The 13,823-nt window shown below is 44.4% G+C and overlaps 1 protein-coding gene across 1 annotated transcript in view; it reads right to left on the bottom strand.

Moving 5' to 3' along the window:
- LOC139409760 (coiled-coil domain-containing protein 18-like) overlaps nt 1-13,823 on the bottom strand; it is a 48,866-nt gene that overhangs the window by 13,537 nt on the left and 21,506 nt on the right. The window contains exons 17-18 of the mRNA XM_071155141.1: nt 13,029-13,192; nt 6,286-6,499 (exon numbers count right to left, since the gene is read on the bottom strand). Of these exons, the coding sequence (XP_071011242.1) occupies nt 6,286-6,499; nt 13,029-13,192 (378 nt within the window). The remainder of the gene's footprint in view (nt 1-6,285; nt 6,500-13,028; nt 13,193-13,823) is intronic.

Here is a 13,823-nt window from a genome sequence, read left to right as displayed (position 1 = left end):
TATAATCGAAGAGTGTTCTCTTGGGAGATAATGTGGGTGGAATTTGATTGTAAGGAATTCTAGGTCAGGTGAACAAAAATACTTGAGTTCTTGTATGTTGTTATGATTACACCATGAGTCGTTAATCATGAAGCACATCACTCCGCCCTTCTTCCCAGAGAGATGTTTATTTTGTCGGCGCAATGCATGAAGAAACCCGGTGGCTGTACCGACCCCGACAACATATTCAGAGAGAGCCGTGTTTACATGAAACAGAGAATGTTACCATCTCTGATGTCTCTGGATGGCAACACTTGCCCTAATTTCATCCACCTTGTAGTCTAGAGACTGGACATTGGCGAGTAATCTACTCAGAAGTGGACATCTCCGAAGTCTGACCAGGAGGCCGCTCTGGGTACCCCTTATGTGGCGACATCGTTTTGGGTCGGCCTATGGGATTAGATCCAATGTCCTGGGTGGTGGTCCGAACAGAGGATGCGCTTCGGGAAAGTCGTATTCTTGGTTGTAATGTTTGTAAATTGACGTTGCTCTTATATCCAATAGTTCTTCCCGGCTGTATGTGATAACACTTAAGGTTTTCTGGGCTAACAATGTAAGAAATAATACCTAAAAAAAACAAGTACTCGAAGCGAGGCGACCATCTAAGAGAAAAGAAAATCCATCATTACTTTAAAGACATGAAGGTCACGCAATACGGAATATTTCAAGAACTTTGAAAGTTTCTTCAAGTGCAGTCGCAAAAACCATCAAGCGCTATGATGAAACTGGCTCTCATGAGGCTCACCACAGGAATGGAAGACCCAGAGTTACCTCTGCTGCAGAGGACAAGTTCATTAGCGTTACCAGCCTCAGGAATTGCAGCCCAAATAAATTCAAGTAACGGACATCTCAACATCAACTGTGCAGAGGAGACTGCGAGAATCACGCTTTCATGGTCAAATTTCTGCAAAGAAACCACTACTAAAAACGACACATAAGAAGAAGAGACTTGCTTGGGTCAAGAAACACGAGCAATGGGCATTAAACCGGTGGAAATATGTTCGTTGGTCTGGAGTCCAAATAGGAGACATTTGGTTCCAACTGCCGTGTCTTCGTGAGACGAGGAGTGGGTGAGCGGGTAATCTCCGCATTTGTATTTCCCACCGTAAAGTATGGAGGCGTCTGAGTAAGGGCTATTTGACCAAGAAGGAGAGTGATGAGTGCTGCATCAGATGACCTGGCCTCCAAAATCCCGACCTGGTTTGGGATGAGTCGGGCCGCAGAGTGAAGGAAAAGCAGCCAACAAGTGCTCAGCATATGTGGGAACTCCTTCAAGACTGTTGGAAAAGCATTCCAGGTGAAGCTGGTTGAGATAATGCCAAGAGTGTGCAAAGCTGTCATCAAGGCAAAGGGTGGCTATTTGAATAATCTCAAATATAAAATATATTTAGATTTGTTTGACACTTTTTTGGGTACTACATGATTCCATGTGTGTTATTTCATAGTTTTGATGACTTCACTATTATTCTACAATGTAGAAAATAGTAAAAATAAAGAAACCCTTGAATGAGTAGGTGTTAACTTTTGACAGGTAGTGTGTGTGTGTGTGTGTGTGTACGTGTACAAGTCAGAAGTTTACATACACCTTAGCCAAATACATTTCAACTCAGTTTTTCACAATTTCTGCCATTTAATCCTAGTAGAAATTCCCTGTCTTAGGTCAGTTAGGATCACCACTTTATGTTAAGAATGTGAAATGTAGAATAATAGTGATTTATTTCAGCTTTAATTTCTTTCATCACATTCCCAGTGGGTCAGAAGTGTACATACACTCAATTAATATTTGCTAGCATTGCCTTTAAATTGTTTAACTTGGGCCAAACGTTTCAAGTAGCCTTCCACAAGCTTCCCACAATAAGTTGGGTGAATTTTGGCCCATTCCTCCTGACAGAGCTGGGGTAACAGTCAGGTTTGTAGGCCTCCTTGCACACACTTTTTCAGTTATGCCCACACATTTTTTATAGGGTCGAGGTCAGGGCTTTGTGATGGCCACTCCAATACCTTGACATCGTTGTGCTAAAGCAGTTTTGCCACAACTTTGGAAGTATGCTTGGGGTCATTATCCATTTGGAACACCCATTTGTGACCAAGCTTCAACTTCCTGACTGATGTCTTGAGATGTTGCTTCAATATATCCAAAATGTTCCTACCTCATGAAGCCAGTCCCTCCTGCAGCAAAGCACCCCCACCAGTGTACTTCACGGTTGGGATGGTGTTCTTTGGCTTGCAAGCCTCCCCCTTTTTCCTCCAAACATAATGATGGTCATTATGGCCAAACAGTTCAGTTTGTTTCATCAGACCAGAGGACATTTCTCCAAAAAGTACGATCTTTGTCCCCATGTGCAGTTGCAAACTGTAGTCTGGCTTTTTTTTATGCCAGTTTTGGAGCAGTGGCTTCTTCATTGCTGAACGGCCTTTCAGGTTATGTCTTTATAGGACACGTTTAACTGTGGATATAGATACTTTTTACCTGTTTCCTCCAGCATCTTCACAAGGTCCTTTGCTGTTGTTCTGGGATTGATTTGCACTTTTCGCACCAAAGTATGTTCATCTCTAGGAGACAGAACGCGTCTCCTTCCTGAGCATTATGATGGCTGTGTGGTCCCATGGTGTTTATACTTGCATACTATTGTTTGTACAGATGAACATGGTACCTTCAGGCGTTTGGAAATTGTTCCCAAGGATGAACAAGACTTGTGGAGGAGGTCTACAATTATTTTCTGAGGTCTTGGCTGATTTCTTTGGATTTTCCCATGATGTCAAGCAAAGAGGCACTGAGTTTGAAGGTAGGCCTTGAAATACATCCACAGGTACACCTCCAATTGACTCAAATGATGTTAATTAGCCCATCAGAAGCATCTAAAGCCATGACATCATTTTCTGGAATTTTCCAAGCTGTTTAAAAGGCACAATCAACTTAGTGTATGTAAACTTCTGACCCACTGGAATTGTGATACAGTGAATTATAAGTGAAATAATCTGTCTGTAAAAAATTGTTGGAAAAATTACTTGTGTCATGTAGATGTCCCAACCGACTTGCCAAAACTATAATTTGTGTAGTGGTTGATAAACAGTTTTAATGACCTCCATGTATGTAAAATTCCAACTTCATTTTTTTGTTTTTATTGTTCCTGTTGCAATGAAAAGTGTTGTTTTACAGGGTCAGCTATAGTAATAAGGTGCCCCTGCAGCAAATTAGGGTTAAGTGACTTGCTCATCAGACTTTTATTTTTATTTTTTGAAATTTTACCCCTTTTTCTCCCCAATTTCGTGGTATCCAATTGTTGTAGTAGCTACTATCTTGTCTCATCGCTACAACTCCCGTACGGGCTCGGGAGAGACGAAGGTTGAAAGTCATGCGTCCTCCGATACACAACCCAACCAGCCGCACTGCTTCTTAACACAGCGCGCCTCCAACCCGGAAGCCAGACGCACCAATGTGTCGGAGGATACACCGTGCACCTGGCAACCTTGGTTAGCGCGCACTGCGCCCGGCCCGCCACAGGAGTCGCTGGTGCGCGATGAGACAAGGACATCCCTACCGACCAAGCCCTCCCTAACCCGGACGACGCTAGGCCAATTGTGCGTCGCCCCACGGACCGACCTCCCGGTCGCGGCCGGTTACGACAGAGCCTGGGCGCGAACCCAGGGACTCTGATGGCACAGCTGGCGCTGCAGTACAGCGCCCTTAACCACTGCGCCACCCGGGAGGCCTCCACATCAGACTTTTCATTTAGCCGGATCTGGGTTACTGTCCCAACGCTCTAACCAATAAGCTACCTGGCGCCCATTAGCTCTTTAAAAAGTATTTCTGTGGTAATTGAAGAGGTTTTAAAAAGTTAATTTACTATTTAAAGCAAAGCAGTTACATATAGTCAAAGTTAAATAATTGGTCTGATTACTTTTATAGACTACTATATCAACCGTATTACTCTGGATTGTGGGGCAGTTAGATTATAAAAATAGATTATAAAAATGTCTTTACTACAGTTTCTGCACGTGAACTGAAAGCAGAAAGACATAGGACGAAGTGATCTTCTGTCAGAAGATGCGAATAAAAGGCAGGATTACGTGGACAACACTCTTAGGAAAGCAAAGCAACTCAATCATTCATGCTGTGGGTTTCAAACAAATACAGTGAATTCGTAAAGTAGTAGGACATTTATAAAGAAACTGAAACCACATTTACATAAGTATTCAGACCCTTTACTCAGAACTTTGTGGAAGCACCTTTGGAAGAAATTACAGCCTTGAGTCTTCTTGGGTATGACGCTACAAGCTTGGCACACCTATAAATTTGTCATTTAACGTTATGAAAACGTGATTACAAAAATACAGTTCATGCGGTTACTAAAACAGCTGTATTGTTAGATTGGTAGCAGATATTTTTGTACCGACATCAGATTTGATTAGCAGAGAAGTAGCTTAATAGTTTAAAAAGATATCAAGCACAATATTCCAGACCGATATGCATGTTTTAAAGTTTCAATGGCATTCCTAGCTTTAAAAACGGTGTACGAGTAGCTTTCTAAATAATAATAACTCAGAAGAATGTCAAAGATTTAAAGCTGCAATATGTAACTTTTTGGGCGACCTGACCAAATGCACATAAATGTCCATTATAGATCTGTCATTCTCGTTGAAAGCAAGTCTACGAAGCAGTAGATCTGTTCTACGTGCGCTATTTCTATGCTTCCCATTCTTAAGTTTGCTTTTGCGTTTACTTTCAGTTTTGTACAATAGCTTCAAACTTCTGAAAATACAAGCTTTTTTGTTATGAAAAATATATTTCAAAGCTGTTTAGATGGTACAATGATTCTCTACACAATGACTATTTGTTTTGTTGCATAAACTGAAATTAGGCTAACATATAGGCTGGGTTTCTGTACAGCACTTTGAGATATCAGCTGATGTACGAAGGGCTATATAAATCAATTTGATTTGATATTGCACTCTTGCTTCGCAAGCCCCACTAATAATAATATGAATAATTAGGATGCTTATATTTCTCCCGTTTCATGTACAAGTGTGTATTAATACGCATGTGTGAATTGGAAATGTTTTTTTTGCATATCCCAACTCCCCCTGAGACACTCTCGGAGAGTGGGGTCACAGCCACATCTTGGCACTCAAATATTTTCAATTGAAACAAAGCATCTGAAAGAGTTTCATGAAACAATATGAAAGACATGATCCTAGGGATACACATGGAAAATCCCCCAATAAAACTGTCATGATATGAATGTTTTCTTTTCATAATGTATGAACTGGAACTGGAGGGCAGGCAAGGACGTAATGTCGATAGCCTATAGTCTACCTTATAAAAAGACAAGTAGCACCAGTTAAACTTTGTTACACAATCTGTATGGGCAGCTGCTGCGTCACAGAAAGTGTGTTTGAAAAACAGCAGCAACAGATTCCCCACAACCAGTGACAATTGCCTCCAAGTGATGTATTACAAACGGGGGTGTGGGGGGTGTTCAGTCTTTGTCCCCTGGAAAATTACTTTAAGCACATAACCTTGGACAACCCTTGACAATAGAACACCACAGAAGCAACACAGCATTTATCTAATTTTACACAAGTTAAAAACAGAACCATGGCCATCATATTTTTGCTTCTTTCCCATTGGCCTGTAGCACAGTCCTTTGGTAATAATTTACACTGGTTTGGCTCCAAGTTCCCACACAACCCAGACAGGGTAAGAAGTGCTGGGAATAGGAGCTGAAATAAGTTCAGTGTTTATCAACCCCCAACGAAAATCAAGTCACAAAAAACAGAGTAAAAGGGGGATACCTAGTCAGTTGTCCAATTGAACGTATTCAACTGAAATGTGTCTTCCGCAATTAACCCAACCCCTCTGAATCAGAGGTGCGGGGGGCTGCCATAATCGACATCCACGTCTTTGGCGCCCGCAAAAGCAAAATAGATAAGTATTTCAAATAATTTGGGAGCAGTACAAATTGTAACGACAGATACAGTAATTATTTTAACATTCCTTGAGGCAATATACATTTTTACAAATAAATTATTTGGATTCAGCTTTGTCGTCAAGCTTCAAGCTTGAGGTGTTATGGCCCCATTGCTGAAAAGGAGTGAAGAGGGAGGTCAAAGTACCAGATACCAAATGGAGCCTCGGGTACTAAATGACTTGGGAGAGGGATGAAGGGGCTTCTGCCCAACTCATCTGTAGGAACACAAGATGAGGCCAACGGACAGGACTGTTTGCATTTGGGGCTCTCTCACCTCATCCCTGCTTGCAGTTTCTCCATGTCAACTTTGCGCTGCTCTGCGTTGGCCTGTGAGCGTCTCAATCGGTCTCGTAGCTCCTGCAGGTGGTCCAGTGTGTCCACCAGCTCTCCCTTCACCGTCTTCATCTGGCTCTCCAGCAGCTGGGTGCGGTGGAGGGAGTTCCTCCTGTCCTTCCTGGTGAAACGCACCTTCTCCTCCAGATCCTGGACTGAACCGGACAAGGCCCAGAGAACAAGGTTAGAAACATCACTCAGAGAAAGAGATCTCCAGATAAAGCCTAGTCCTCGACGAGATTCTGAACGCGCATTTTAATCAAGGACTCTGCTTAATCTGTGACCTGGAAAGTGGCCCCTAAAGACACACTCTCAGACAAAGAAGATCTAAAAGCTGCAAAAATACACAGGGATAGCATCAGAACAGTTACTTACGCTGTAAAGTTAATTGCTATCAAAAGTAGATACTTGTATAAATCAAATTCTATCCTCCGGATTCCTGCTTACAAGCAAAAATTAAAGCAGGATACACCAGTGACTAGATAAATAAAGAAGAGGTCAGGAGCAGGACTCTAACACGGAAGCTTTTAACAAATCCCGCTATGCCCTCCGACAAACCATCAAACAGGCAAAGCGTCAATACAGGATTATGATTGAGTCGTACTACACCGGCACTGACACTCGTTGGATGTGGCAGGCCCTGCAAACCATTACAGACTACAAAGGGAAGCACAGCCGAGAGCTGCCCAGTGACACGAGCCTCCCGGATGAGCTAAACTACTTCTATGCTCACCTTGAGGCAAATAACACTGAAACATGCAAGAGAGCACCAGCTGTACCTGAAGAGTGTGATCATGCTCTCAGCAGCCGATGTGAGTAAGACTTTTAGACAGGTCAACATTCACAAGGCCACAGGACCAGACGGATTACCAGAACGTGTACTGCGAGCACGCACTGAACAACTAGCAAGTGTCTTCACTGACATTTTCAACCTCTCCCTGTCTGAGTAGGTAATACCAACATGTTTTAAGCAGACCACCATAAATCAAATCAAATTTTATTTGTCACATACACATGGTTAGCAGATGTTAATGCGAGTGTAGCGAAATGCTTGTGCTTCTAGTTCCGACAATGCAGTAATAACAAGTATCTAACTAACAATTCCAAAACTACTGTCTTGTACACAGTGTAAGGGGATAAAGAATATGTACATAAGGATATATGAATGAGTGATGGTACAGAGCAGCATAGGCAAGATACAGTAGATGGTATCGAGTACAGTATGTACAAATGAGATGAGTATGTAAACAAAGTGGCATAGTATAAAGTGGCTAGTGATACATGTATTACATAAGGATACAGTCGATGATATAGAGTACAGTATATACGTATGCATATGAGATGAATAATGTAGGGTAAGTAACATTATATAAGGTAGCATTGTTTAAAGTGGCTAGTGATATATTTACATCATTTCCCATCAATTCCCATTATTAAAGTGGCTGGAGTTGAGTCAGTGTCAGTGTGTTGGCAGCAGCCACTCAGTGTTAGTGGTGGCTGTTTAACAGTCTGATGGCCTTGAGATAGAAGCTGTTTTTCAGTCTCTCGGTCCCAGCTTTGATGCACCTGTACTGACCTCGCCTTCTGGATGATAGCGGGGTGAACAGGCAGTGGCTCGGGTGGTTGATGTCCTTGATGATCTTTATGGCCTTCCTGTGACATCGGGTGGTGTAGGTGTCCTGGAGGGCAGGTAGTTTGCCCCCGGTGATGCGTTGTGCAGACCTCACTACCCTCTGGAGAGCCTTACGGTTGAGGGCGGTGCAGTTGCCATACCAGGCCCGCCAGGATGCTCTCGATTGTGCATCTGTAGAAGTTTGTGAGTGCTTTTGGTGACAAGCCAAATTTCTTCAGCCTCCTGAGGTTGAAGAGGCGCTGCTGCGCCTTCTTCACGATGCTGTCTGTGTGAGTGGACCAATTCAGTTTGTCTGTGATGTGTATGCCGAGGAACTTAAAACTTGCTACCCTCTCCACTACTGTTCCATCGATGTGGATAGGGGGGTGTTCCCTCTGCTGTTTCCTGAAGTCCACAATCATCTCCTTAGTTTTGTTGACGTTGAGTGTGAGGTTATTTTCCTGACACCACACTCCGAGGGCCCTCACCTCCTCCCTGTAGGCCGTCTCGTCGTTGTTGGTAATCAAGCCTACCACTGTTGTGTCGTCCGCAAACTTGATGATTGAGTTGGAGGCGTGCGTGGCCACGCAGTCGTGGGTGAACAGGGAGTACAGGAGAGGGCTCAGAACGCACCCTTGTGGGGCCCCAGTGTTGAGGATCAGCGGGGAGGAGATGTTGTTGCCTACCCTCACCACCTGGGGGCGGCCCGTCAGGAAGTCCAGTACCCAGTTGCACAGGGCGGGGTCGAGACCCAGGGTCTCGAGCTTGATGACGAGCTTGGAGGGTACTATGGTGTTGAATGCCGAGCTGTAGTCGATGAACAGCATTCTCACATAGGTATTCCTCTTGTCCAGATGGGTTAGGGCAGTGTGCAGTGTGGTTGAGATTGCATCGTCTGTGGACCTATTTGGGCGGTAAGCAAATTGGAGTGGGTCTAGGGTGTCAGGTAGGGTGGAGGTGATATGGTCCTTGACTAGTCTCTCAAAGCACTTCATGATGACGGATGTGAGTGCTACGGGGCGGTAGTCGTTTAGCTCAGTTACCTTAGCTTTCTTGGGAACAGGACCAATGGTGGCCCTCTTGAAGCATGTGGGAACAGCAGACTGGTATAGGGATTGATTGAATATGTCCGTAAACACACCGGCCAGCTGGTCTGCGCATGCTCTGAGGGCGCGGCTGGGGATGCCGTCTGGGCCTGCAGCCTTGCGAGGGTTAACACGTTTAAATGTCTTACTCACCTCGGCTGCAGTGAAGGAGAGACCGCATGTTTTCGTTGCAGGCCGTGTCAGTGGCACTGTATTGTCCTCAAAGCGGGCAAAAAAGTTATTTAGTCTGCCTGGGAGCAAGACATCCTGGTCCGTGACTGGGCTGGATTTCTTCCTGTAGTCCGTGATTGACTGTAGACCCTGCCACATGCCTCTTGTGTCTGAGCCGTTGAATTGAGATTCTACTTTGTCTCTGTACTGGCGCTTAGCTTGTTTGATAGCCTTGCGGAGGGAATAGCTGCACTGTTTGTATTCGGTCATGTTACCAGACACCTTGCCCTGATTAAAAGCAGTGGTTCGCGCTTTCAGTTTCACACGAATGCTGCCATCAATCCACGGTTTCTGGTTAGGGAATGTTTTAATCGTTGCTATGGGAACGACATCTTCAACGCACGTTCTAATGAACTCGCACACCGAATCAGCGTATTCGTCAATGTTATCTGACGCAATACGAAACATCTCCCAGTCCACGTGATGGAAGCAGTCTTGGAGTGTGGAGTCAGCTTGGTCGGACCAGCGTTGGACAGACCTCAGCGTGGGAGCCTCTTGTTTTAGTTTCTGTCTGTAGGCAGGGATCAACAAAATGGAGTCGTGGTCAGCTTTTCCGAAAGGGGGGCGGGGCAGGGCCTTATATGCGTCGCGGAAGTTAGAGTAACAATGATCCAAGGTCTTTCCTCCCCTGGTTGCGCAATCGATATGCTGATAAAATTTGGGGAGTCTTGTTTTCAGATTAGCCTTGTTAAAATCCCCAGCTACAATGAATGCAGCCTCCGGATAAATCGTTTCCAGTTTGCAGAGAGTTAAATAAAGTTCGTTCAGAGCCATCGATGTGTCTGCTTGGGGGGGGATATATACGGCTGTGATTATAATCGAAGAGAATTCTCTTGGTAGATAATGCGGTCTACATTTGATTGTGAGGAATTCTAAATCAGGTGAACAGAAGGATTTGAGTTCCTGTATGTTTCTTTCATCACACCATGTCACGTTGGCCATGAGGCATACGCCCCCGCCCCTCTTCTTACCAGAAAGATGTTTGTTTCTGTCAGCGCGATGTGTGGAGAAACCCGTTGGCTGCACCGCTTCGGATAGAGTCTCTCCAGTGAGCCATGTTTCAGTGAAGCAAAAGACGTTACAGTCTCTGATGTCCCTCTGGAATGCTACCCTTGCTCGGATTTCATCAACCTTGTTGTCAAGAGACTGGACATTGGCAAGAAGAATGCTAGGGAGTGGTGCGCGCTGTGCCCGTCTCCGGAGTCTGACCAGAAGACCGCCTCGTTTCCCTCTCTTTCGTAGTCGTTTTTTTGGTCGCTGCATAGGATCCACTCCGTTGTCCTGTTTGTAAGGCAGAACACAGGGTCCGCGTCGCGAAAAACATATTCTTGGTCGTACTGATGGTGAGTTGACGCTGATCTTATATTCAGTAGTTCTTCTCGACTGTATGTAATGAAACCTAAGATGACCTGGGGTACTAATGTAAGAAATAACACGTAAAAAAACAAAAAACTGCATAGTTTCCTAGGAACGCGAAGCGAGGCGGCCATCTCTGTCGGCGCCGGAGAACACTAAGGTAACCTGCCTAAATGACTACTGACCCGTAGTACTCACATCTATAGCCATGAAATGCTTTGAAAGGCTGGTCATGGCTCACATCAACACCATCATCCCAGAAACCCTAGACCCACTCCAATTTCCATACCGCCCCAACATATCCACAGATGATGCAGTCTCTATTGCACTCCACACTGCCCTTTCCCACCTGGACAAAAGGAACACCTATGTGAGAACGCTATTCATTAACTACAGCTTTAGCGTTCAACACCATAGTGCCCTCCAAGCTCATCTATAAGCTAAGGACCCTGGGACTAAACACCTCCCTCTGCAACTGGATCCTGAACTTCCTTGATGTGCTGCCCTCAGGTGGTAAGGGTAGGTAACAACACATCCGCCACACTGATCCTCAACACAGGGGCCACTCAATGGTGCGTGCTCAGCCCCCTCCTGTACTCCCTGTTCACTCATGACTGCACGGCCAGGCACGACTGCAACACCATCATTAAATTGCCGATGACACAACAGTGGTAGGCCTGATCACGACAACAACGAGACAGCCTATAGGGAGGAGGTCAGAGACCTGGCCGTGTGGTGCCAGGACAACCTCTCCCTCAACGTGATCAAGACAAAGGAGATGATTGTGGACATGATTGGCATGTGTCCTCAGATACTCAAAAGGTTCTACAGCTGCACCATCGAGCATCTGGTTGCATCACTGCCTGGTATGGCTACTGCTCAGCCTCCGACCGCAAGGCACTACACAGTGTAGTGCGAACAGCCCAGTACATCACTGTGGCCAAGCTTCTTGTCATCCAGGACCTCTATACCAGGTGTCAGAGGAAGGCCCTAAAAATTGTCAAAGACTCCAGCCACCCTAGTCATAGACGGTTCTCTCTTCTACCACCCGGCAAGCGGTATCGGAGCGCCAAGTCTAGGTCCAAGATGCTTCTAAACAGCTTCTACCCCCAAGCCATAAGACTCTTGAACATCTAGTCAAATGGCTACCCAGACTATTCACATTGCGCCCCCTCCCCTCCCCACACCACTGCCACTCTGTTGTAATCTATGCATAGTCACTTTAATTAACTCTACCTACATGTACATACTACCTCAACTAACCGCTGCCCCCGCACATTGACTCTGTACCGGCACCCCCCTGTATATATTGTTATTTTTTTTACTGCTCCTCTTTAATTACTTGTTACTTTTATCTCTTATTCTTATCTGTATTTTTTGAAACTGCACTGTCAGTTAAGGGCTTGTAAGTAAGCATTTCACTGTAAGGTGTAATTCACTGTAAGGTGTAATTCAGGTGTAATTTCACTGTAACCTGTTGTATTCGTCACATGTGACTAATAAAATTTGATTTCAACACAGACAGTTACTTACTCTGCAAAGTGAATTGTTATCAAAAGTAGATACTTGTATATTGAGTTGACTATAGAATCACGAGGACCATGATGGAAATTAGCCTACAGGCTTTTTTTTCTTTTTTTGTTGTATGCATCTGAAGCAGCCTAATACTTACCCAATAATTATCCAATAAATTAAATCAATCAATCATCAAGGGCACATGCACTGTCACAAAACTACACTTAAAAAAATGGTTCTTCATTTGTCCCCATAGGAGAACACTTTTTGTTTCCAGGTAGAACCCTTTGATGGTGAAAAACGTTCTACTTACTTAGAACCTGTTAGTGGTATAAGGGATCCTGTAAGGTTTCCTACTTAGAACAGGAATGGGCAATTATTTTGGCTCAAGGGCCACATTGGGATTTCAAAATTCAGCAGAGGGCCACACAGATTTTCTCTCTCAATGTTAATTAAAAAGCCATTTGCGGTCCAGAAAAAAGGCATGTAGGTCCATTCTAAAGTCTACATACTTTCTATTTAGTTTTAGACATTCAAGATTGGCCTGGAGTGTTTATCCCAAAATAATTTGGGGGGGTTGAATGGGCTCACAGGCCGGATCCAAAGTTTGCCCACCCCTGTAGAACCATGTATTAGTGAAAAGGTTCTACTTGGAACAAAAAAAAATAGTACCTTTCACAGGGTTCTCCCAACCTATGGACACAATTGAAGAACACTTTATGGTTCTAGGTACCACCTTTTCTAAGAGTACATTTGAATCCTTCTATGATAGTTTATCTATATAACCAAAAAAATGCATTTCAGAGAAGAAGCTCAGTGAATTAAAGTAAGGATATTGATACAGAACCATATTGTCTCGGTTGTCCCGCCCTTTACTTTCCATACCAGACTCTGTCTTCTTGTCCAGCTTTCCTCTGGTCTCAGCTAGCATCTTCTCCATCTTAGAGAGCTGTAAGGCCTTGGTGTCGCTGTCTCTCCGTAGAAGCAGCATCTGCTGCTCTCGCTCACTCAGCTCTCCCTGAACCTTATTCATGTCCTCTGACAACTGCCTGCAGGACAGGACACAGACAAATCCTGGCTCTCAACAACAGGAGCACAAGGCTACTAGGAACGCTATGTCTGTAAACTGTCACCCTAAAGTCGCTTGCACTGATAATTGGCAACGCAGAAACCAAGTGAGTATAACAAAAGGTTTGCGATGCCTGGAGAAGTATAACAGTGATATTCTGCGTGTCCTGGTTCCCTGGCCTGTACTGGTCAGGATGGAACATCTCTAAGCGTTTCCTTCTACTGGTCTATAGTATGTTGTGTTTGTTCTCCGGTTGATCTTTTGGGGATGGGCTATCTAGACTGCTTATATACCCCTAACAGAGAGCACAGTCGCCCAACAACAAATACTGAGTACAGAGCGTTATAATCAGACAAGTCATAAGACCGGCTTCACCAGTCTCCACAAGCCCTGCTGCTAACTGACATTATACACACACAACCAGACATTAGGATCAATGTTGAAGGAGAACATTTAACTGAGTACAAGTCTATTTAGGAAAGCCATTATTCACGAAAATGACAAACATGACAGTTGGAGATACCAGGGTCAAAGTAACTCAGGGAGTTAAGCTGGCCATATCAAATGCATTCCCAGCTTCTCAGCAGCTGAAAGAGGCCTTATAATGCAGC

This window comes from Oncorhynchus clarkii, chromosome 5 (assembly GCF_045791955.1).
Source record: "Oncorhynchus clarkii lewisi isolate Uvic-CL-2024 chromosome 5, UVic_Ocla_1.0, whole genome shotgun sequence".
Taxonomy (NCBI): domain Eukaryota; kingdom Metazoa; phylum Chordata; class Actinopteri; order Salmoniformes; family Salmonidae; genus Oncorhynchus; species Oncorhynchus clarkii.
This window is presented reverse-complemented; position numbering and strand designations above follow the sequence as displayed.